Source organism: Nansenia antarctica, assembly GCF_963989245.1.
Source record: "Nansenia antarctica genome assembly, chromosome: 3".
Classification (NCBI taxonomy): Eukaryota; Metazoa; Chordata; class Actinopteri; order Argentiniformes; family Microstomatidae; genus Nansenia; species Nansenia antarctica.
In genome coordinates, this window is record NC_137688.1 from 9,191,528 (window position 1) to 9,218,567 (window position 27,040).

Here is a 27,040-nt window from a genome sequence, read left to right on the forward strand (position 1 = left end):
CAACTTTATTTCCCTTCATCTCCACAGGGAGACACCAAGTGGTGGTTCAGTATACTTGTGGTACTACCTCCCAATTATAAATAGAGGCCCGGATAGAGACTCACCAGCACCTTGATTAAGTGTCTGTACGTGTTTGCCATGTATCTCTTGAATAACCTTCAAAGGAAAATATACAAAATGTCTCTTTAGAACCATGGTAATCATAAAGGCAAGATAAATAAACTGGACAAGTAATTGCAAGCCTTGTTCCCTGGTGGTTTTTGGCTCCAGTTAGAGCCTTAACTCCATAACACTATCAACAAACAAACCTGGTATCTTAAATCGCAACTCACAAAGGGTGAAAGGGAGAAATCTACCAAATTAGCCTGAATGGTATTAGATTAAATCTAGACCTGTTTTATACAACTGTAAAATGCTTTTATTGTAAAACAGTAGAACATACAATCAATCATTGGTTTTGAAGACCAATTAGAGACGCATGTACCTCTGAGGTGATTTGGCTAATCATATCGGAGTGATTAATGATAACAGCACTTGTTGCAGATACACTAAGGAAACATGGGGCCTTGTTATAAACGTGGATGTTAATTGCTTCCCTCTTACTGTATAAAACATTTTAATTATGTTGATTAATCAGGGACGAGGTGTACGCATGTCACATTCGGCAGAATGGGAAATAGATGAATCACCCCCTCACCACTCACGAGGCGAAGGACGATATGCTGATAAGTTAATTGCAACCATTACAAACCGATAGACTACACTGTTATAATGTCACCATCCCTCGTCCGGGGATAAAGCTCTATTGTCGTATGACATTGAGACTGAACTTGACAAGCCGCCACATTGCACACCCCACACAAAAATCTGAATGTCCTTTTTATCACAGTCTATTTTATAAATCTGACCAAAAAAAAGGATGAATTTAATTAGATTTTGTCCACGGTAGAGTCTGCTGAAAGTATTGTCTGTTTTGCATACTAAAAGAACGTCTCACATTCTCATTAGTGACAAGTTGCATCCCCTCCTTCTATATAAATGTCAGCCGCTGTTGCCTCATAAGAGGGGAGTTGTCATGTGAGTGGCTTACAGGTGGCAATTACAGTTGTCCGAGATGTGACTGGAACAGCCCTTCCAACAAATCAGCTGATTAGGAATACTAAATTGAGAGAGGATGCGATTAGCTACACAATCAACTCTTGAAATTCTCCCAATAGGAATATCTTCCTGGTCTTTCCTCTTTTGCTTCAAATGGATGTATCTTGATGAAGACTTGATCTTGATCTTGAGCTTGATCTTGTATGACACTTTCTCTGATTGCCACAGGGAAGTATCCTTTGTGTAGAGACTGTTAGAATGGCAGGTTCAGTCACCTCCACTCACTCCTTTGCATCAAAGGACCCTGACCAATGGCCTTTTGTTCAGTCTTCCACTACATAAACCATTGGGTCATGCCCCCTGCATTGGCCTCCTGTCATCTCATGTGCCTCAGACGGTGTAGATAAATGTTTACTGTTAGAATCGAACCTCCTACCTATTAGCCTTGGCCTAAATGGTTCTGAATGTAAGCTTGTCGCCCCTCCATGTAGAAAATTGTCTTGTCACTAATTGTATATGGGAAGAGTGTGTCTATTCTGTGTCTCTCAGTACGGTCCCTCACAGGTCAATAAAAGAAAACGTGAGGTGGTTTCTAGATTTATCACCTCAGAAGAAAGTGGTTTGTTGTGCGTGTGTGTGTGTGTGTGTGTGTGTGTATGTGTGTGCTCGCGCACGCCTAGCTATAGTAGCCTGTGGCAGAACCGACAGCCTTTGGAAATAACCTGAAGGGGAACCTGGGAGAGTTAAGGCCCTCTGCACACATAAAAGGATGTTACTGATGTGCTCACATGCATACATTCCTTCAGCCTTTCACGCAGAGATAGAAATCGCACGACAGGCTCATTGTAACGGATGCAACACAAGCGCTTGATACCATTCTTCATTCCATTCCATGCATTACAATGAGGCTGTCCTACGATTTCGGATTGCTATACCTCCGCCAGTCTCCACTGGTATACATGAATGATTCACGGGGTAGCAGTGGTCTTAGTGCATTCAAGGCTGAAGGAGACTCGACCAGCCTCCACTGATGTAAACAGTCAGTATCTGGTCCTTGGATCAAGCTAACACTAGTGCTCATTTGAAGCCCCACTTCCAGGCTGAATAATAACCCCCACCATATCTCTAGAGCATTCTGATGTAATCTTTTGTTTACAATTTGCTCGCTAGGATTTCAAAGTGGCCCATGGACGTGTGTATACTATTGCACTGTACAAGCAGTACTGTTTATTATGTGTCCTCAGTGGAGGCTGTTGGAGGTAGAAATCAAAGGATGGGCTCATTGTAAGTAAGTAAGTAAGTAAAGCTTTATTTATATAGCGCCTTTCGTACATGAAATGCAACTCAAAGCGCTTTACAACAGTACGGTGTTGTAATGCATGGAATGGAATGAGGAATTGTATGAATGATACTTACCATTCCGTATTCCATTCCATGCATTACAATGAGCCCATCTTCAGATTTTTTCCTTCCCTCTCTTTACTGTAGGATTTGAATGCCCTTTGGTAATGATTGTATACTCACTGTGGGCCTATGTTTGTTCGCTGTACCAAGGAACTCCTTTCTGTAGACTGTAGGTAGTGTTTGGAGATGTTATACTTGTGTGTGTTCCAGATTCACTTCTATGTTTATTCGCTGTTCCAAGGAACTTCTTTCTGTAGACTCTAATGTTTGGAGATGTAAAACTCATGTGGGTTCCAGATTTACTTCCTATGGACAGAGCCGTCCCGTTTCAAATCGGAACACTCAGCGGAGGCGTTGGTTAGAGATAAAGATTAAAGACTGTCATCAAAGAAGTACACAGTTTGCATTTGTTCTTAAGATCTTATCATGGAGCAGCATAAGACATCAATTACAGGAATAAAGTGTTTAGTGTTTAAATCTTCCTATCTCTCACTCTTCATCAGGCGTGTGTGTGTGTGCGTGTGTGTGTGTGTGCGTGCGCGCATTTGTGCGTGGGTTTGTGTGTGTGTGCGTGTCACAAGCTGCCATCCTTCAAATGGGCCCATGATTTCAGACTTCAGGACTAAATGGGCCACTGATGCCCAATTGCTTCGATTCACTCATAGGGCTTTCACACCGGCAGTTCCGAACGCCGGTTCGCGTTCGCGTTCGGAAACCTCCGAACGTTGGCGCTGTCTGGCGAACGAGCCCGCGTTCATACCAGTGTATCGTTCGCCAGACAGCGCCAACGTTCGGAGGTTTCCGAACGCGAACGCGAACCGGCGTTCGGAACTGCCGGTGTGAAAGCCCTACCAGACAGCCTTAATTCCTGGATGGTCTTTGTAGCAGATCAAAAGCATAGGTGTCCTGAAAGTCACACAGCGCCATTGAATGGCCATTGTATACAAGTGCATCTTTTTACACAGGACTAAGCAATATTACAGTTGACAGAGCTTTTTCTAAATGTGCTGTGTTGTGCCACATGAGGACCGAGTTCCCCTCTGAAAGTTGGTGCAAATAAAGGTTAATTTGTCTTTGGGTACTGTATAGCTTAAGCATCAAAGATGTTTGATGTTTGATTGACCATGAAGATTGAAGCCAGCTGACAAAAACTATTTAATTGCAAAACAGCAGTCTCATTTCGCCAACAGCAGTCTATTTGCCTTTGATGTATTTTATTCATACTTTTGTGAAATACAATCCAAAAGTAACACTAAATCAGGAGACTTCATGTACAAGAAACACCTCCCCGCTCAGACCGTATCGTGCGTGCTTGTTGCTGTCCACAACCTTTCGATTTTAACGTTCTAGCTACGTTCTGTACGCTGTCATTCTCGCCGACCTCTGAGTGACATTGGAGTACTATTTTATCCTATTGTTTCTTCATTCAACTTTTTACACAGCCAGTGAACTACACCAAACTTGAAGCAATGCCGGCAAAAGCGAGAAACAGAGACAAGGACTATGACAGGTACGTGAGCTGATGGAACAGCAGAAAATTGTCTATAAAGAGCTGTTGGAACAACAGGGGCGCAGCAACAACTTTCTAATGATAATGACCGAGGCAAACAACCAGAGACAATTCGCTAAAGAAAGTGAAGTGGACAGAAAGTGAAGTGGAAATAAGTGGACTGCGCGAAAGCCTTCACTACACCCAAAAGGATGTGAATGAGCTAAACCCTAAGGAAAGGCAAGATTACTCGAAGCTTTCTGAAATTGACACTGAAGTTTTGATTATTTCCGCCAACATCCGCTCATTTCCGCCCAAACTGGACTACCTGGAGGGTCAGTCACGATGGAACAACATTGTGATTGACGGGATCCAGTAGTCTAATAACGAGAGCTCCTTTCTGACAAGCTCAAAATCACGGGGATTGAGCTAGAGAGGGTGCATCGGACTGGACGACCAACTGGAGAGAGAACCAGGCTGAACCAGGCCGAACCAGGCCGAACCAGGCCGATTCCTCAAATTTATAGACAAAGTCAGGATCATGGGGAAAGCAATGGATTTAAAAGGAACGAACGTGTACAACAACAAGGACTATTCGGATGCTGTGACAAAAGCTTGAAGAGCTCTTATCAGCCATGAGGGCAGTGCACGAGCGTGGGGACACGTAAAAAAACGCAACGGACTCCGCAACGGACCGGTGTGCAAGGTCTCTGTGCGTAACGTTTTTTTTCGGATGACGGATTAAAAATACGCAGGCGTAAACGCACGCATTGGTGTGCAAAGGCCTTTAGGGTTATGGTTATGGTTAGGGTTAGGGTTAAGGTTAGGGTTAAGGCCTTTGCACACCAATGCGTGCGTTTACGCCTGCGTATTTTTAATCCGTCATCCGAAAAAAAACGTTACGCACAGAGACCTTGCACACCGGTCCGTTGCGGAGTCCGTTGCGTTTTTTTACTTTGCGAACTTTCGCAATATGCACTCTACATGTTGTAATATTGTGGCATTTCTTTACTGTTTGCCATCTGGTCTAGGAATACCCAGGGAGACGCAGACAGCAGAAGTAGAATAGAATAAAAAAAGAAACCGCTATAACCATGCTGAATGATGTATGATGCACTGACAGTCTGTGACCGTGTGCACCTGGCCGGACCCTGCCCTTCTGCCTGAGTTTGAGTATGATGCTGCCCAAATACATTTTATTGTTTAGTGCCGTACGCTTTCGTGGTATTATATTGTGTGAATTATCATCTGTATGTTGTTTTCTTTCACTCGACTAACCGCCGAGATAATACTTGAGACATGTACTTCCGTAAACATTAATCCAACTGTCCTGCAGTTGTAATTTGACGATGTGTCCCAGTCTATACCATGGCGGAGTGGTCAAAAACTACTGTGAAAAGGCTTTTGACGGACGCGAAAACGCAGAAAATCGAACCTGTTGCGTTTTTTTTTTTGACGGACGAATAATTACGGATTGGTGTGCAAGCGTGGTTGACACAACATGAGTTCTAATTAATTTTTTTAACGGACGTAAAAAACGCGCGTAAAAAACGCGTTGGTGTGCAAGGGCCTTTAGGGTGGAGTTCACGTGGACATTGTTTGCTAACGTTAGCAAACTAGCCCGCTGCTCCTGTAACCCAGATGGCGTCCGTTTACGGCTCTGCAGCCAATCATAATGTGTTATGTCATCACGTTTACGGCTCTGCAACCAATCATAATGTGTTACGTCATCACAGCTAATCATACAGTGATACGTCATCCATAATGGCAGGACCCCGTTCAATTTCCGACAAACGTTCTACTTCTGTACCTACACCGGTGGTCTGGTCAGGATTACTAAAACTGATCTAGGGAAGCTACAACGGGTTCAGAACAGAGCAGCTCGGCTTGCCCTGCAGTGCACAATGAGAACAAACATTAACGTCATGCATGACCAACTCTTCTGGCTAAACGTTGAGGTTAAAAGCATCACTTCATTCATTTATAAAAAATAATAAAAATAATGTTCTGAAAACCCCTGTCGGTTTGTATAGGCAGCTTACACTTAGCTCTGATGCACACACCCCACCAGACATGCCACCAGTGGTAACTACACAATCCCAAAAACTAAAACAATTTTTAAACAACGTGCAGTGCTGAATAGATCTACAGTTGAATGAAATGCCCTACCAGGTCATATCTCTAAATGTCTTTTAGATGAAGACAACGTTTTTTGTGGATGGTTCTTCTTTGTTACGTGTTTTGTGATGCTCACTAAAAACTAAGGCTGTGAGCTTTGCTCACTTTTATTTATTTTAATTTTTGTTATTTGTTGTTGTGTATGTTGTGTATTGTTGATGTTTTTCTTCTTTGTTATTTGTTGTTTTGTGTGGACCCCAGTAAGAGTAGCTGATCCTAATAAATCAAATAAAATCAAATCCTCCACCTACCCTCACCCCACCCACTCTATGATGCCATACAAAAAGGTACAATTTCAAAATATCACTTCCTGTTTTTCTATGTCAGAAGTATACAACAGTCGTTTGAGACACAGTAATGCCACCAAGTAGACTCCCCTAAGATGTGCTTCTATTATAAAACAATAATTAAAAAATCAATAATAATAATAATAAACAAACTAGGTTCTGCATAGACATGGCCAGGGTCTGAAGTACAATATCCAGACTGTTGATTGCCATAATTAGAGATCTGGCGCTCATGATTAGATTCTTTCTGCTCTTTAACACTATAACAGCCATGGGTGGGGTCATTTGACCCTGTGAGTAAAACAAAATGTTATATCTTTGCACTCGATCAAATTTCAGGATCCTCCTTTGACTTTTCCTAGACATGTGCATTCTACCACTCAGTATCCTTGCATTTTCTAAATCACATCAGTATAACAGGATAACAGGATAGGATCACATCAGGATAAGCTAGTATAAAGCTATTTTGCAGTTTTTCTGTGTAGGAGGCAGGCTAATTTACAAGACGGACAACTAGTGGTCGTTGTGTGTAAATAGCAGCTTTCCATTGATGGACTAGCACAGTGTTGGACATTAGCTGTTGTGTTTCTGTTGAAGCTGTTGAAGTGGCAGCTACCAGAGACAGAAAGGTGAAAATCGGTCCCCTCCCCTAGAACACTAACAACAATAACAACATGTATGCAAACTGAGTGTCAGGGAGGACATTCAATTTTAGAAAGCGCTTTTGAAAATTAGAAAGAAAACTGTTTTCATAAATGAAATATTTCTTTCAAGGCATCTCATTCCCTGATTGCTACCGTTTAACAACAGTCATCACAACCTATAATTTAGAAGGCTTGAATAGTACATACTGGAACGAGGAATTCTAGGAAGGCTCATTAACGCTTGGATGACTCACCATTAGTCACCCCCAACTCTTACATTATTTTTTATTTTTTTATTTTTTTCGTTCAGAGGCAAAGCACCATTATTAAAGAGGCAATGAAAGCACCAGCAGGGGTCAAAGGTCAAAGTTCATTTTAAGCAATGTCTCAGAAACGACTCCTGCTACTTCCATTTTGATTACACTTGATATAAAAGGCTGCAACAAGAATTGCCTTATATCAATATAGTCTAAATATTTGTATTTTATCATTCCTTAGCAAACATTACATCGATATAGGACTAACAAACAAGAATTGGGCACATTATGTATTTGTATTAGGTTGTTGAGTTATCTTGTATCATTGTAAATCAAGCTCAATAATTGTACATTTATAGTACTAAAACCAAGTTTGATATGCATTAACTACTGATACATTCTTTATTCCTCTAACAGCCTTACTACTTTGTAGGTATATCGGAGCGAAAGTAACATTCCACTCAAGTTCATTAAGTTTCATTTTCCATTTTATCTCTTCTGAAGTGGGCCATTAAGTCAGTGCGTCTGGGTAACTGATCGGCTAATCTGTCCGTGATTTATGTGGCAGGGAAATGGAGGACTTAACCGCAGCTCGGAAAGGCATTGATTACTGACATGGTTAATTGGCTAAACCCACTGGTACATTGAGACAGGCTTATTGGAAATGTCAAATCAAGAGGCTCATTTGCATTCATGATGTATGGTGTCTATTCCAGCTTCTGCCCAGGCAGCACAAACTGACACACGCATGCACACATTGCCATAGAGGAGAAGACTGGGAGCTCTGCCTCCAATCTGCAACTGACCATCTGTCCTTCCAAGGCCTTGGCTCACTCTGAGATTCACATGGGTTTTGCAGAAGAGCACCATTTGTTTGGTCTATCCAGTGAGCTTAGCTGACTTTGGTTGATTCGGGGACAAGTGTTCATGCTGGGATTCACATTCAATAGTCCTAGGTAAGGCTACTGTTAGAGGTTAGACTGTTAGAGGTTAGACTGTTAGAGGTAAGACTGTTAGAGGTTAGACTGTTAGAGGTTAGACTGTTAGAGGTTAGACTGTTAGAGGTTAGACTGTTAGAGGTAAGACTGTTAGAGGTTAGACTGTTAGAGGTAAGACTGTTAGAGGTTAGACTGTTAGAGGTAAGACTGTTAGAGGTTAGACTGTTAGAGGTAAGACTGTTAGAGGTTAGACTGTTAGAGGTTAGACTGTTAGAGGTAAGACTGTTAGAGGTAAGACTGTTAGACTGTTAGAGGTAAGACTGTTAGAGGTAAGACTGTTAGAGGTTAGACTGTTAGAGGTAAGACTGTTAGAGGTAAGACTGTTAGAGGTAAGACTGTTAGAGGTAAGACTGTTAGACTGTTAGAGGTAAGACTGTTAGAGGTAAGACTGTTAGAGGTTAGACTGTTAGAGGTAAGACTGTTAGAGGTAAGACTGTTAGAGGTAAGACTGTTAGAGGTTAGACTGTTAGAGGTTAGACTGTTAGAGGTAAGACTGTTAGAGGTTAGACTGTTAGAGGTAAGACTGTTAGAGGTAAGACTGTTAGAGGTAAGACTGTTAGAGGTAAGACTGTTAGACTGTTAGAGGTAAGACTGTTAGAGGTTAGACTGTTAGAGGTTAGACTGTTAGAGGTAAGACTGTTAGAGGTAAGACTGTTAGAGGTTAGACTGTTAGAGGTAAGACTGTTAGAGGTTAGACTGTTAGAGGTTAGACTGTTAGAGGTTAGACTGTTAGACTGTTAGAGGTTAGACTGTTAGAGGTTAGACTGTTAGAGGTTAGACTGTTAGAGGTTAGACTGTTAGACTGTTAGAGGTTAGACTGTTAGAGGTTAGACTGTTAGAGGTTAGACTGTTAGAGGTTAGACTGTTAGAGGTTAGACTGTTAGACTGTTAGAGGTTAGACTGTTAGAGGTTAGACTGTTAGAGGTTCGACTGTTAGAGGTTAGACTGTTAGACTGTTAGAGTGTCGTGTATTCTTATTGATTATGAATCAAAGAACAGTTAGTTTAAGACACTTTAATTAGTTACAGGCAGATTCATACATTACATGCGTTCTCCATGGACATCAGGGTGGGAAGAGGGCTCTCTGTGTCCCTCTCTCCCCTTTCCCCTCCAGAGGGGAGGGGCCAGCGTGCATGTGTGTCCCTGCTGGTCATCTGTGTCCCTGCATGCCCTGACATGTGTGTGTGTCTAAAACATACCACATATTCATACATAGATCATACATACTACAGAAATATACTACACATCCCCCCTCGGACCACCCAGAGGGTGTTCCGAAACTAAACTACCATAAAACAAAAACAAAAACACAAAACCCCACAAAACATCCCAAAATTTTTTTTTTCTTTTTTTTTTTTTTCAAATAAAATTAAAAATTAAAAAATAAACAACAACAGACAGAAAAACTACACCAACACACAACACAAGAAGCACAATAACACAGACCAACCCAGGACCAGTATCAGGAACCAAAGATATCATAAACAAAAAATAGAAAACAACCAATAATAAAAAGAACTTTGAAAATAACAATCACAATTAAACTAAACACAGTTTACCATGCACAAATCAATACAGAAACTTCCAACGACCGATGTTTTCTTTGTCCTCGAAGCGTCGGGGTCAGAGGTTACTAGCACTTGTACCCAGTTGGAGAACAGCCTTTACCGCTGTCTCAGATTGATAACACTCCCATAGTCAGGAGCTTTCCATTTTCGTAGCGCTAGGAACAGAACCTCTCTCCTAGCTTTGTATAACCACCACATCACTTCTCAACTGACCTCAATCACACGATATAGAAACAAACAAACAATACACAAATAATGACATTCAGTTATCATAACACATAATTCACCAACAGTAAGCATAGGACAAAGGGAATGCATTAATGCATAGATCTTCACCTCAGGTGAGGACTAGTCTTCTGAAAAGTTCATTAACGTGGACTGAGTGACTGATTTTCCAAAAACAGTCAATGAGGCCCTGCCTTCTAAGAAAGTCAAAAATCATGTCTGCTATAATAGGTGCTCCTATCTTGGCAAAATAAGTTTCCCATTCCCCTAAGACCGTTTCCAGCCATGCTATCATCTGCTGTCCATTCCCGTCGTTCCCTTTGATCTGCTGCTTCACTACCCTATTCATAGTCTTTAATCTTTTCCTAACTGGTCGTCGTCCGTCAGTGTCATTGAGGTTAAGGCAGCCGCCTGGTCCCCTCCCACGCTGATCAAGGTCTGGGGAGTCGCCCTCAGCATCATCTGAAGCATGGTGCAGGCACTCGCCAGCATCCCCAGTAGCACAGGTGTCCAGGCTTTGGACACCCCCAGGCTGGACCTCCAGACTGTCAACACTCTCTGCTTCGTTGGTTTCTGGTTCATTGGCATCTGGACAGCTTTCCGCTGTCCCCTCGGTTTCAGGCACTGCCGGTAATGTCACTGGCTGTAACACTGGCATTGCCACTGGCTCTGGCAACACCACAGCATCTCCTCGTAGCTCCTCCTTCTCAGGTTCTCTGGGGCCCTCGGCACCTGTTGGCACAACATCCTGCCTACTCTGTACATCCACCCCCCTGTCCACCACCCGTGGCCCTATTGGGGTAGGGATATGCCCAGACACCACTGGTGTACCCACTCTGATGTTGTTTCTCCAACAGACCCCACATTGACCTAAAGCATGGTCAATCTGTTCCATCAAATATGGACTCCAAAACCCATATTTCTTGGTGATCTTGCGTCTCACCTCCCCCCTAGCCACATGTGCTAATCCATGAGCTTCCTGTATTAACATGCCTAATAAATCTGAGGGTGCTACAACCAACCCCTCATGATTCCTCCATAGACCTGTGTCATCCTGACTTGCCCCCCTTGCTAGCCAAACGCTCTTGTCTAACGTAGTTACTCTACTCTGTAGCATCAATAAATCCTCAAGTGTGACCATGCCCTGTAATTGCTTTTCATGTGTGACCAGAAGACCTTTACCTGCCTTGTCTGCTCCTGTAATGGCTTTGGCTGCATCCTCTGCAGCCCTGTTACCTTGTGTGACATGTGATGAGTCAGACCTGTGTGTGGCACACTTCACTATAGCTAATTCCTTTGGCTTCATCATGGCTTGTAACAGCTTCATGATCTGTGCGTGATGCTGTATAGGCGTACCATCAGTTCTCTTAAAACCCCGCCCCCTCCATACAGCTCCATTAAAATGACAAACATTATGTGCATAGGCAGAGTCGGTGTACACTGTCACTCTCCGTCCGGTTCCCAAGTTGCATGCTTCTGTGAGGGCAATCAATTCAGCCAACTGAGCCGAGCAAGGCTGAGGAACTGCCTCAGCCTGTTCTACAATAAACTTTGAATTCTGTGCTTTAACTAAGGAATACCCAGCGCACAACGTTTCTCCTACCCCGTAACAAGACCCATCAACCCAATATTCTATATCAGCTCCCTTTAAAGGCAAAGCTTGTAGGTCTGTTCTATGCTTAATCACTCTGGCTGTCGATGGAACCTGAGCACCGGATGGCATCGTCACCTGACAGTCGTCAGGTGTGCATTTTACTGTACAGTTCAATTGGCATAGAGCATCTCTCCCTAGCAGCCCTGTTGGCGTGTGTTCTGACACAAGTGTTGACAGAGTTGCTCTCTGTCCCTTGTACTCTAAGTCTACAAGCTCAGTTGTAGGAATCAGCTGTTTAATTCCCTCAAATCCGATTGTCTTCACATATTCTCTAGACATAGGGAGGTGCGTGGCGCCTTCAGGCTTCTGTGTCACCACCAGCTGGCACCTCCCACTCGGATCTTCCGGGCACCCCTATAGGCCAGCTGCTGGGCCTCCGTAAGGGTTCATCACTCCTGGAGCAGGTGTAGTAGGGGGCCAATATCCTCCTCCTTGGCTCCCCCCTGCGCCCCCCTGGGGCCTGTTGCAGCAGGCACAGGCTAGATGTCCATTCTGGTCGCATTGGCATGACTCTAGCATCTCCTTCCCTGCTGCTGTCCATCCCCCTGGTGGTGGTCCTTGGCCAGGCTGTGTGTACATCTGGTATGGAACCGCTTGCACCCCTGGTGGCCCTTGTGGGTATGGATACCCCCCTTGTGGCCCCTGTGGGTAGGACTGGTAAGTAGCAGGATACCCCCCTTGTGGCCCCTGTGAGTAGGACTGGTAAGTAGCAGTCTGCACTCCAGGTGGCTGTTGCTGTGGGGCTAAAGCCTGCACTCCCTCTATGTTCCTCTCGCTTTCAGTCAATTGCAACTGAGTCAATATTCTGAGGGATTCTTCGTCTCGTGCCTTCTGTATCCGAATGTTCTTTCGATATAACTCAACTTGATGAGCCACGTGGTCTATATAAACAGCTTTGTTCATGTGTCGTAGCCCCACCACTTCTGCTAGCTTATCCTTAACTGGGGTAGGAAGCCCTTCTTGTATTTTTTCCCTGATTATGGATTTTTCTAAGGGGTTATCTTCAGCGTCTTTCCCTGTCACACTTCTCCATTGAGAGTGCATACGGGCAATATAACCCCTGGGATTCTCATCCCCCCCCAGTGGCTTCACAATGATATTGTCTGGGTGAATGTGAGTAGGGTAGGTCTCTCTGATTGCTTTCCACAGCCTGCCTCTGTTTGCTGCGAAGAGCTCTGGATCATAAACTGATGTATTGATATATCTATGAAGTCCTGCCTTCATCAATATTTCCTGCATTGTATCCAATCCTGCAATAAAAGCTAAGAGTCTTTTCAGGTCTCCCATCGCGGCCTGCGTTCCTGTCAGTATCACGTCGACCTGTCGCGTCCACGAATGTCCTCCCTCTTGAAGAACTGGGAGTTTCTCGATCACTTCAGACAAATCTGTATGATGCCACGGATGATATTCCATCTTGTTACCCCGAATCAGCACTGGACAGTTCTTTAATGTATTTGATGACATTCGGTGACAATCTCCCTCTTTCTCCGGGCGTCTTCTCCCACCTTTCCTTTCGGCTGTGGCTATCATCTTCCTGCCCTGCGCGTTGTAGCCTCCATCTGCATTGTCGTCATCACTTGAGTCTGCACTGCCATCTTCGCTGTCATCTTCCTCGTCACTCCTGTCGTCCCCTTTTCCCCTTGGCTCCTTCTTCTTCTTCTGGGAATGATCCTCCAGTGCCTTAGCATATGGAGGGGGACTGGAGGCAGGACACTGAGCTATTTTCTGTCCCTCTACCTTAAATAGATCTAAAATAGCTAACTCTAACTTGCGTTTCTCTGATCTAATCTTTCCTCTTTGATGTGCTTTGTGCCCATTGATAAGTATTTCCAATGTTGCAATTAATTGTAAATTAATGCTGCCCTCTTTCGGCCACGGCTGTTCAATGTATGCCCAACGGCTATTCCATTTCGTTGACATTTTGCTAATTTCCCTAACAAGAGGATTCATTTTTTCCACTATAGCCATAGGGGATAACGTAGCCAACATTCCACGATGTTCACTAATATCTTTTAACAGCTTCGTGGAATTCGACCCCATTCTACTTGTTCAATATGCTGACAATATTCTATATTAGATAAGGTGTACGCTTCTTACAACCCACCTTATTTTGTCTTGTTTGCTAAACAAATGCTAGTCCAATATAACTGTATTGACCATCCCCACAAAAACCCTGCAACTTCAGAATAACAGACTTGCCTCTTGTGTATGTCAGTGCAGTATTAACTTAAATCTAATAGCTGTGTAAGTACTTTATACTTAAATGTGTTTCCTAATTGTTTATGAATGTGTCACTTAATTACTCATTCAATACTAATTACAGTTCTGGTCAACACAATTATTAAATCACAAAGGCTGATCAACACCTAAGTATTCACCGATCCACAAAAACCCTTTTACTGCTCAACTATCAAATATGTACTATTCTGCTATTCCTTAATCAAACACTGTGGAAATGACCTAACTAAAATAAAAGATGTAAATTACAAATATTAATCACAACCTGTAAAGAAATCGACTTGTCATTGGGAAGGAATAAAATGATTAATTATTCATTACAATCTGTAAGGAAATCGACTTGTTATTTGAAAGGAATAAAATGATTAATTATTCATTACAATCTGTAAGGAAATCGACTTGTTATTTGAAAGGAATAAATGATTAGTTAGAATTATTCACTATATCATCATATACATTGATTTAAAACTTATGGAATCAATCAATTGTTTTGGGAAACAGAAAATGAATGATCTGAATAATTAATTCAACTGATAAGTAATTAATTAAATTAATTAAAGTAATTTAATATAGAACAATCATTTAACCATCTATTTATTAATGTATCGGACTGTTTCATCGACCTCAGCTGTATCTCCCTGAGGATTTAGTGTTTTAAAATGTATTGTCGTATTTCGACCAGCAGATGGAGCTGTGCTCCGGCTAACGCGCATCGATTGCGCATGCGCCAACTCTTAGCCAAGGCTATGAATGTTTTAACCGTAACTCTAAACTATTTAAAATACCCCGAGATCAATTCACCATATCTCTATCTTTTCTCTATCAATACTAGTCTATGTGTATGGTTTTATCGTTATCTTTAAGAGATGAGTACCGAGATCTATCAAACTCAGGTTCCCTTCTAAAGGAATGTTCCACTGTGTGTCTGCGCTTTTTGCAAAGCAGAAAGAGGGAAGGGCTTTATTGTTCTTGAAAGCCCACGGCCGTATTGGGGCCTGCTTAAAACAATCTCTTTAACACAACTTGTTTTCATAAACGATTACTTTTCACGACACAGCAATATCTTTCAATCCAGTTAAACCACTATTTATCTCATTCAAATATTCTACGTTCACGCTTCCCTCACAAAGATGGCCTCTGTGCGTGTCCTTCCCCAAGGACAAAGAAAAATGGCGTCTAAGAATGGACTCTCTGACACACTGCAAATGGCGTCACGTTTCCCTCATAAAAATGGCGTCTAAGAATGGACTCTCCGACACACTGCAAATGGCCGCCCACACAACGGCGTCCTCTCACACAGACAAAGAGTAATGGCGTCCACAGCTCTGCTCATATGTTCTTCACTGCTACAATAATGCTCTTTCACATATCTTACAAAATAGACTTCATAATCCACCCACACTCCAACACATAAACACAACCTCACCGAATCTTACACAGACACACACACGATATTCCAATACCGTACAAACAAATCACCAAACACTATATTTTACAAAATACGGGCTTCCAAGTCCGGCTCTCACCACCCACCCATCAGATTATGATTATGAAAAGTTTGCTTCTATTCCAACAAGATTACCGTTACACAGATTCTTTTGACTATAACTTATCTGAGATTTACAGTTTATTTTAAACACACCAATCGACTAGAGAGAGATTTCTGCAGAAAATCTACCTTCTTTGTTAGATTGAAGTTCGCAAAATACTGTAAATTAAGTTACATTTATCTCCTGGCTGGCTCGCCATTTACTGTCGTGTATTCTTATTGATTATGAATCAAAGAACAGTTAGTTTAAGACACTTTAATTAGTTACAGGCAGATTCATACATTACATGCGTTCTCCATGGACATCAGGGTGGGAAGAGGGCTCTCTGTGTCCCTCTCTCCCCTTTCCCCTCCAGAGGGGAGGGGCCAGCGTGCATGTGTGTCCCTGCTGGTCATCTGTGTCCCTGCATGCCCTGACATGTGTGTGTGTCTAAAACATACCACATATTCATACATAGATCATACATACTACAGAAATATACTACAAGAGGTTAGACTGTTAGAGGTTAGACTGTTAGAGGTTAGACTGTTAGAGGTAAGACTGTTAGATGTTAGACTGTTAGAGGTTAGACTGTTAGAGGTAAGACTGTTAGAGGTAAGACTGTTAGAGGTTAGACTGTTAGAGGTAAGACTGTTAGAGGTAAGACTGTTAGAGGTAAGACTGTTAGAGGTTAGACTGTTAGAGGTTAGACTGTTAGAGGTTAGACTGTTAGAGGTAAGACTGTTAGAGGTAAGACTGTTAGAGGTAAGACTGTTAGAGGTTAGACTGTTAGAAGTAAGACTGTTAGAGGTTAGACTGTTAGAGGTTAGACTGTTAGAGGTAAGACTGTTAGAGGTAAGACTGTTAGAGGTTAGACTGTTAGAGGTAAGACTGTTAGAGGTTAGACTGTTAGAGGTTAGACTGTTAGAGGTAAGACTGTTAGAGGTAAGACTGTTAGACTGTTAGAGGTTAGACTGTTAGAGGTAAGACTGTTAGAGGTAAGACTGTTAGACTGTTAGAGGTAAGACTGTTAGAGGTAAGACTGTTAGAGGTTAGACTGTTAGAGGTTAGACTGTTAGAGGTTAGACTGTTATACTGTTAGACTGTTAGAGGTAAGACTGTTAGAGGTTAGACTGTTAGAGGTTAGACTGTTAGAGGTTAGACTGTTAGAGGTTAGACTGTTAGAGGTTAGACTGTTAGAGGTAAGACTGTTAGAGGTTAGACTGTTAGACTGTTAGAGGTTAGACTGTTAGAGGTTAGACTGTTAGAGGTTAGACTGTTAGAGGTAAGACTGTTAGAGGTTAGACTGTTAGACTGTTAGAGGTAAGACTGTTAGAGGTAAGACTGTTAGAGGTTAGACTGTTAGAGGTAAGACTGTTAGAGGTAAGACTGTTAGAGGTTAGACTGTTAGAGGTTAGACTGTTAGACTGTTAGAGGTTAGACTGTTAGACTGTTAGAGGTAAGACTGTTAGAGGTAAGACTGTTAGAGGTTAGACTGTTAGAGGTAAGACTGTTAGAGGTTAGACTGTTAGAGGTTAGACTGTTAGAGGTAAGACTGTTAGAGGTTAGACTGTTAGACTGTTAGACTGTTAGAGTTAAGACTGTTAGAGGTTAGACTGTTAGACTGTTAGAGGTAAGACTGTTAGAGGTTAGACTGTTAGAGGTAAGACTGTTAGGGCCCTATTATGCACTTCATAAGTCTTAAGCAATAAGACGAGGCGGTAGATCTAAACTTAAGACGTGGAGGCGTGGTCAAGGCCACTTTGCTATTATGCGTGCGGTAGTGGGCGCCTAAAACCCGGCGCTAAGCAAAGAAATTAGTCATGGGTGTGTTTTGGGCGTCTTCTCAATCAACCCAATCAGCGTGCCAGGTGCCATTCCCTTTAAGAACCGGCTGCGTTAAGTCATTAGCGCTATGCTATTATGGAAGTCCTAAGAAGGAGGTCAGCGCGCTTCTCTGCCTCTCCCTTCTGAAATAAAGCATTTATACTGTGACCGTAATTGACGTCTTGCCGTGGAGCCACGTGCGTGTTCATGTGTGCCCACATGCATGCGCAAACCGCGGAGGCGCGCTCGTGTTTCAAAACGTGCATGAAGTCTAGCGCCTAAGAACTTTTCAAACCACTTCAAAGTCAGATCGCATAATAGCAGGGGGCCTAGCGCACTTCATTAACATATGAACACTCCCTCAATGAGTAATATATGCACGGGAGTCTTACGTCTTATGTGTGGGCGCCTAGCGACACCTGCATAATAGCAGTAGCGCGTATGAAGCGCATAATAAGGGTGGCGGTAGGTCTTAACCTGGCGGTGCGTCTTAATTAAGACTTAAGACGGCAAGTTAAGAAGTGCATAATAGGGCCCTTAGGGTCTTAAGTGTTTAAGAGGTTAGACTGTTAGAGGTAAGACTGTTAGAGGTAAGACTGTTAGAGGTAAGACTGTTAGAGGTTAGACTGTTAGAGGTAAGCAGAGGTGATGTTCAGGTGGCCCTCTGTGGCTCAGTTGGTAGAGCATGGCGTTTAGGTGGTGGATTCAATTCCTGCTGGGACCATATATATTGAAAAATGTATGCACTCACTGCAATAATAATAATAATAATAATAATACATTTATTTTATAAGGCGCCTTTCATGGCACTCAAGGTCGCCGTACAACAACAAGTCTAAAAACAGCCACAAAATTCAAAACACAAAATACATGGAAATATACAGTATAAAAACATAGCCAGCAGCAGAGCAGCACGGGAACAGTAAATTAACACGGATATGCCTCCGTAAACAGGTGGGTTTTGAGGTGGGTTTTGAATGAGGTGATTGAATCAATGTTCCTGATGTCGGGGGATCGCTTTGGATAAACCGTCAGCTAAATGGCATATATCATTTTTTAATGTTCAACAGAGTCATTGTCGTTCCTCCTGTCGTCTGATCACGTCCTGTTCTGTTGTTTTTTGGCTTTTATCACATTAACACATTTACCACATTAACAATACAATAATATATTACATAATATTATATATATATGTCTATCAGACTCAAAAAAATTAAAACCAACACACTTGTATTGCAAATACATGTTCTTATCATTGTAGTAGCATGTCACATGGCCCCATATGTATATAATCACACTCTATGTGACATTTCAGTGTCCCATATCCCATGTCGACATGTTTCGAAAGTAATGATCTACTATCTGTAACTGGAGGGCAACATCTCAATGTGTTTCATTATTCACACAAGATTGAGCATTTATTCACAGAATATACCTTTCACAGTACAGTATGTGTCTGAAGTCAATCTGCCGATGGCTCTCTATGTGTTAAGCATAATAATTAATCACTGAGATTGTTCAAGTGGTTTAGGTCCTCATGTGGGTTCAAACCTGAGTCTCCCATGTTGAAAAGACAAGCATCTACCATTAGGCTTTGAGGACATCCTCAAGTTCCAAGGTCTCAGACAGGGCTACATAATCTACCAAATTGTTTGTCATCTAGCTATTTGTTTTGCCAGTTGATTCCACTAACCAGCTCAATAATTTGATCATATCTTAGCTTTACCTAGTCAGCATGAAGATCCCAGTTACAGGAAAGGCCTCAGATCCATCTCCATTGGGCATGTTTAATACACAGGAACAGATGACAAGAGTGAGGGCCTCAGCACAAGGCTCTCTGAGAGACAAAGCGTTGCTCTTCACTTTAGACCAGAAATACAATTTGAAAGACAGGGTATGAAACGTTCTGTGACGAGTTGCATCCTCATTAATATGCCTCAAAGCTGTGTGGATGGAGGCGAGAATGAGGAAGTATGATCTAAATAATGCATTGTCTCATCATGTTTCATTTGATGAGGACACCAGAGGCCAGCTGACCTTGTGTCAAATGCAGTTATGTCCTCCGTATCCCACACCGATCTAGAGCAACACTGGAATAAGAAATACAAGTTTCATTTTTTTTGTAATGTAATTTTTTTTTGTCAGGTATATTGAAATAGATAAAGAACCATGAAGGAAAATAGTGTAAACTCCTCATAGGTAACAGATAACAGATAACAACCGATAAGGACCAAAACCATCCGAATGCTCTGCACACAAATCACAGGACCGAACCAGACTGAGCCATACTGAGCTGAACTAGGCTTGCCTGTTACGTGTCCCACATGGTTACTGTAGCAGAGCCGGCACAGTAGGGTCCGCCATGTAGTGTGTCATTGAATTGGTCTTAGCTATAGAAAGGTAGGGATGGAGTAACACAAAAGACACAAAAGGAACATGGTGTATGATGTAGGAAAATGTGGGTATTACACTACCACTCTAACAATATTATATGGACAGATACACATTGTTGGAGGATTTCAATTTAATTTTGGAATAATGGAGGAGATGAATACAAAAATGCAGCGCTTGCATGTCTTCTAGAGGTTAAGAATAATAATATATAATTATACAATATAATATATATATATAATAATACATAAAGGGGTTTTCTTAATTCAGGCTGGAAGGCCTTTGTCACACAGTGCTAAATGAGCGACAAAAAGCCTGAAGGCGCATATGTTCACATATGTTCACATTGTTCACATTAACACATTCTTTCGTTGTTAACAACAGATATCTTAATAGAAAACGGTGTGTTTTACATTATAATGAGTTTAGCTATGATTTAATAGGCACCTGCATACTTAGTTATTTTGGATAGAAAGAGTTACCGTAAATAAACTGTTATGCGTATCAGTAACTTGCTTTGGCACTTGATGTTGATGAATCCTGGTGTTCCTCTATGTGCTAGTTTCACACCTTTCCTTCCCATGTTCACAAAGCAAATTGTAATTGTCCTCATCTCCCTTTCTCTCCTTTATATCCCCCCTCTCCTTCTCTCTCCTCTCCCCTCCCGCTTGCCTTTCCTCTTCCTCCACTCTCCTCCACTCTTGCCTGCTCGTTCCCTCTCATCTCTTTTATTCTCTTCTCTCTTTTCTTCTGTTTTCCCATCTCACTCTTCTCACCCTTCTCACCTTCTTCTCCTCATGTCCCCCCCTCCTCCTCATATCCCCTCACTTCCCCACCTTCCTCCACCCCCCTCACTCACTCCTTCCAGCCCTACAGGAGGTCCTCTCTGCGGGCATAGACTGCCTGGTAGCGGGGGACTCCTGCTCCAGCGACGACACCTGCAGCCCGCGTCTGAGGACCCTGCGCCAGTGCGTGGCTGGAAACGGCAGCATGAAGCTGGGCCCCGGGGCCCGGAGCCAGTGTGCCAACGCCGTGTCGGCCCTGCTCTCCAGCCCCCTGCACGGCTGCCAGTGCAAACGAGGGATGAAGAAGGAGAAGAACTGCCTCAGTATCTACTGGAGCCTACAGCAGTCTGTTATACACGGTTAGCAGGTGTTTGTTTGTGGGTTGGATGAAGCAGGGCCCGGGGGGGGGGGGGGTATTCCATCAGTGTCACTAAAGGAAAAATCTAGGCTTATTTTTGATCAATCTCGTGAGACTTGAAGCCTGGATTTTCCTTTAGCGATGTAGATGGAATACCCCCCCAGGTCAGTTTATGTAAAACAGGAGGTGACAGTAATCTGTTTGATACGGCTTGTTTATAATGCTCGGGTAACAATCAGCCATCAAGCCAGTCAGGCAGTCAAGTCACCTGTTCTCGTTGTGAAAAACTGTCCTGAGAGATGGAATTGGTGTTAATTAGCCTACAGGAGACACATTGTCACAAGTTCTTGAATGGAATATAATTTGAACCCCACTTATGAGTCCCAATGAGGCACTGTGTCATAGCTATATAATGACTATGTTATTACAACGTTATTACAACGTGTCGTATCTCACCGTAGGTCTCAACCTGGTGGAGAGTTACCCGTATGAAGCAGTGGCAAGAGACTACGACTATGTCCGTCTGGCTTCTATCACAGCTGGTGAGTCTACTGACTTTACTTTGGTGTCTTTTCACCTTTTGACAATGTTCTATATTGGAATGCTCTCTCTGTCTCGATACTTTGGTATGGTTTCACCTTTTGACAACGTTCTATATTGGAATGCTCTCTCTGTCTCTCATATTGACAACGTTCTATATTGGAATGCTCTCTCCGTCTCTCCTATATTGCTGGGAGCGTGCTTACGGCACCGAGGACTCCGCACAGTATCCTCTCTAGGCATAGTTAAAAATGAAAACTTTTCCATGAGTCTGAACACAATTAGGCATATTCAAAATGAAATGTTTGTTTCCCGAGCCTTTAATTTACATCTAATTCAACATTGTGTTGTTCTTGTCCTTGCCTTTAAATGAGGAGAAGCACTGCATAACTGTGATTACCTGAACGATAATCAATAGTAATTGCTTTATTTTAGTTTTTTTTGTTGTTGTCTGACTTCTGTTTTGTTGTTATTCACTCATATCAGGACATTGATGTGTTTTGGACACGTCTACTGTGGGCTGATGTTCCAGATGGGATGTGTAAAAACACCCAGATTACTGCATTCACACAGTCCATAAACTTTATATAGATTTCATATATAAATCGCTGTCAACTCACACAAGTTCTCTTTCAGTTACTCAGCTCAACCAACCGCTCACTATGGGACATGCACACTGTACCTATTTGCTGAAGACCTATTTGCTTGCAGACAGATAGGCCTGCCTCCCTGTCCTATCTCTGGGACCTGGCAAGCACTCCCATTTCATTCTTCACTCGCTGACTGTCCAAAGCATACAATTGTGCATTCTCGTAGGCTAGCTACAACTTAACTGTTCTACTGAGAATCCTACGATTCTCCTGGGGCATTAGGTTGTCTCTACTTGAATCGTGTGGTTCAGCTCAACAGTTAAAGCAGAATATCAACAAAATATGGAAAGACAAGTTTGACGTTTTTTTCGGGGTTGGTGACGTCGTGGGCCCTGTTCAAAGGTGTCTCAGGCTTCAGAGATATATGCCCCAGCCACATACCTTTCCAGAGTTTTACAGCCTGGACATGACCCAGGTTTTCTGAAGGAGATGGGAGAGACCCCGCACCTCACTGCCCCTCCACGCTGAGCTTGTGAAGTGGGGTTTGCTGGATTAAATGGGTGCGCTTGCAAGGTCCTATATATAGGCTTGGGGTTAGGGTTACCAGGCTTGTACCAGGCGTGATTCTATAGGGGACTTCAGCAAATAAGAACACAGAGTGCGTGTCCCATAGTGAGGAGTTCCAGAGAACCTGTGTTACATTCATAACCTGTGTTAACATTCATAACCTCTAATTGCGTCCTTACAGTAAAGCATTTACAGTATTTGAAATCGATGATAGACACTGCTGGTCAATGGACATTTGAACAATCCTAGAGTCACTCTTATTTTCATTACACATCCACTCCAAGTGTTCTGACCGGCAGTTTTTCACATACGCATCCGTCAGTCTAATGGTGATACTCTTCATCTAATAGCTATGATCCCTGACCCCTGCCACCCTCCCTAACCCCTACCACCCTCCCTAACCCCTACCACCCTCCCTGACCCCTACCACCCTCCCTGACCCCTACCACCCTCCCTGACCCCTACCACCCTCCCTAACCCCTACCACCCTCCCTGACCCCTACCACCCTCCCTGACCCCTGCCACCCTGCCTGACCCCTACCACCCTCCCTGACCCCTACCACCCTCCCTGACCCCTACCACCCTCCCTAACCCCTACCACCCTCCCTAACCCCTACCACCCTCCCTGACCCCTGCCACCCTCCCTGACCCCTACCACCCTCCCTGACCCCTACCACCCTACCACCCTCCCTGACCCCTGACCCCTACCACCCTCCCTGACCCCTACCACTGTTCCTAACCCCTACCACCCTCCCTAACCCCTACCACCCTCCCTGACCCCTGCCACCCTGCCTGACCCCTACCACCCTCCCTGACCCCTGCCACCCTCCCTGACCCCTACCACCCTCCCTAACCCCTACCACCCTCCCTGACCCCTGCCACCCTGCCTGACCCCTACCACCCTCCCTGACCCCTGCCACCCTCCCTGACCCCTACCACCCTACCACCCTCCCTGACCCCTGACCCCTACCACCCTCCCTGACCCCTACCATCCTCCCTGACCCCTACCACCCTCCCTAACCCCTACCACCCTCCCTAACCCCTACCACCCTGCCTGACCCCTACCACCCTCCCTGACCCCTACCACCCTCCCTGACCCCTACCACCCTGCCTGACCCCTACCACCCTCCCTAACCCCTACCACCCTCCCTGACCCCTACCACCCTCCCTAACCCCTACCACCCTCCCTGACCCCTACCATCCTCCCTGACCCCTGCCACCCTCCCTGACTCCCAACAGACTCCGAAGCCAGCATTACCCCGGTGAACCATTGCCTGGACGCGGCCAAGGCGTGTAACGTGGATGACTTGTGCCAGAAGCTGCGTACAGAGTATGTCTCTGCCTGCATCAAGCCCTCCAAGTCCGGCCTGTGTAACCGGGGCAGGTGCAACAAGGCCCTCCGCAGGTTCTTCGACCGCGTCCCTCCAGATTACACCCACGAGCTGCTGTTCTGCCCCTGCACGGACACAGCCTGCGCAGAGCGACGCAGGCAGACCATCGTACCGGGCTGCTCCTACGAAGGCTTGGACAAACCCAGCTGTCTCACGCAGAAGCGCATCTGCAAGACGGACTACGTGTGCAGGTTAGTTTCACAGGAGAGGAGTTTCTCCAGTACGTCAACATGCTGCAAACAACTTTGAGTAATGACCTACTCAACTTACCGTACTCAACCCTACTGTAAAACTTTTCGCTGGCAACTTTCTTGTAACCCTACTAATGTTTCCACCCACAACTCTAGCCTTCAGCTAATGAGACCCGGAATGACCCAGCGTCATGCCACGAGTAGGGCCTTTCCTGACCCCCCATTTGGGATAACAATGCTGTGTAATGTCCATGAAACCACACACAGCCATTCAATCAGCAGAATGGGCCGGTATTCCACCCCGAAGCTTTTTTTTTTACCAGCACTGGTTATAACACCCCAGAGAGCCTGTAGGAATAACACATTAAATATTTAGCACAGATAAAACAGAAGATGGATCAGAGTTATCGCTCATTGCAATCTCTGGTCATGACCATTATTTCCACTGGCCCATTATGCTCAGGGGGCTGGACTAATGACCCTGGGTTTCTGGGGAACACTACACTGCTCCTCTCACTATCACACATCACACACATACACACACACACACGCACACACACACACACACACACTAGTGCAGCTCCAAATCCATAGCATAGCCCATAGAGATAGTGAAGTTGACCGGTGCACAACCATTATATAAAACACACATTTCACACACATTATCATTATTGTAATTGAAACGTGTGCCCAGAGCTGGCTAAACAGTGCTTGTTGTACTGTCTCTGTAGGTCCCGGTTGGCTCAGTTCCAGTATGACTGCCAGGCAGCTGAGTCGTCTGCCAACGGCTGCAAGCAGGGGAACTACGGAGCGTGTCTACTGGCCTACACAGGCCTGATAGGTCAGTACACTGATCAGTGGAAATGCACTGCACTTATAGCGCCTTTATCCAAAGCGCTTTATAACGGCCTCTCATTCACACATTCACACACACACATTCACACACCAATGGCGGCCAAGCTGCCATGCAAGACGCCGGCCCCGCTCATCGGGAGCAATTTGGGGTTCAGTGTCTTGCCCAAGGACACTTTGACATGTGGCCAGTCGGGCCTAAGGTCTAACGACCTTGCGATCGTTAGACGGCAGCTCTACCTCCTGAGCCACAGCCGCCCCAGTAGAGATGTCCACAGGCACGATAGGTCAGTATACTGATGAGTAGAGATGTACCAAGGCCTGATAGGTCAGTATACTAATGAGTAGAGATGTACCAAGGCCTGATAGGTCAGTATACTGATGAGTAGAGATGTAGTCGGGGGGGCGCTTAGGTGGCTCTCACCCATCCTTCCTGTCTAAATCTTCACTGTACCTATCAATAAAAAATGAAAAATATGAGTGGGACTGCCCCACTCAGAAAAAATAACTTTAAAAAAATAAAAGAGATGGGAAAGAGAAAGAGACTGAGGGAGAGGGAGAGAGAGAGGGAGAGGGAGAGGGAGAGAGAGAGAGTGCAAAATGAGTCTGTCAGCGGCTATAAGTGAGGGAACTACAGAGCCTGTTTACTCGCCTACACAGAGAGAGAGAGAGAGAGAGAGAGAGAGAGAGAGAGAGAGAGAGAGAGAGAGAGAGAGAGAGAGAGAGAGAGAGAGAGAGAGAGAGAGAGAGAGAGAGAGAGAGCAAAACTAATGGGAAAAGGTAGAGAGAATAAGTAGAGGAAAGACAGAGTGGGAATCAATAAGAACTGGTAAAGAGTGAAAGAAAGGATTTATGGGTATTGGGAAAATAAGGTTATGGTGTACAAAACGAATATAACCTATATGAATATTGTTGAAGGTTTCAGATAGAACACATAAAGAGCTCTTAACACAGCTTCAGAAGCATACGAGCTGTTATTACTCTTTGAGAAGTGTCGTTAATGAAATCCAGCCTTGGCTTTATGCATTTCCTCCAATTGCCATCGTCTTTTTCATGCTCTCAAAATGGAGTGCAAGGCGACCTAATGGATTTCAAGAGCCTCTGATGGTGCCCCTCAGCCCAAACAAACACTTGCCATTTTCACCAGTGCCTGGTATTTATTAAGCACTTGAAAACTCTTGTCTACTCCATTTCAAAACGTGGGAGAAGACAATAGTTAATGAAAAAAAAAAAAAAAAGCTTCAAAACGTTTTCAAAAGAGGAGAAAAATGTTAAGGTTGAAAGCAAAATTGTAGGAGAAAATTGAAGGCAAAAAAGAGGTGAGACACATCTTAGTGTATGAATGGCAAATATGACGCTCATAAAAGTTTTACAACATTGTTAAGGAACATCTCTCGCCACCACAAGTCTTACAACAACCAGCCAACCAGCCTTCCAGAATGGAATGAATATTTGATACTAAACTGAGCAAACATTGTTTCTGCAGGTAGTTTGATAACCCCCAACTATGTGGATAATTCCACGTCCAGTGTGGCCCCGTGGTGCTCCTGTTCAGCCAGTGGGAATCAGAAGGAAGAGTGCTCTGAGTTCCTGGAATACTTCTCCGATAATGCCTGTCTCAGTGAGTGGCTCTCAGTGCATCACGTCATCATGCAACACACGCTCCTGTGCTTGTGCGATTGTGTGCGATTGTGTGCGTGTGTGTGTGTGTGTGTGTATGTGTGAGTAATTGAAAATGTTCCCCTAAGCCATTGTCAGACACACTCAAATGTATTGTACCATATTCAATAATACATTTTCTCTTCTCTTGACTCTTTAAATTTTCAGCCACAAAGTAGCCACAATTCACTCATCTTAAATATACAGTGCAAAAAAACCATCACCTTTTCCACATTTTAGTTGTGTTATAGACTACATTTTAGTTGTGTTATAGACTAAAACATGTTTGCCATTAACAATCTACACACAATGCTCCATAA

General features: G+C 43.8%; 1 protein-coding gene across 1 annotated transcript in view; it reads left to right on the forward strand.

Moving 5' to 3' along the window:
* Positions 1-27,040, forward strand: part of gfra4b (GDNF family receptor alpha 4b) — a gene marked incomplete at both ends in the record, with an annotated part of 42,847 nt that overhangs the window by 12,592 nt on the left and 3,215 nt on the right. Inside the window, 5 exons of the mRNA XM_080526890.1 lie at positions 20,656-20,931; positions 21,392-21,472; positions 23,867-24,209; positions 24,941-25,054; positions 26,552-26,682. Of these exons, the coding sequence (XP_080383016.1) occupies positions 20,656-20,931; positions 21,392-21,472; positions 23,867-24,209; positions 24,941-25,054; positions 26,552-26,682 (945 nt within the window). The remainder of the gene's footprint in view (positions 1-20,655; positions 20,932-21,391; positions 21,473-23,866; positions 24,210-24,940; positions 25,055-26,551; positions 26,683-27,040) is intronic.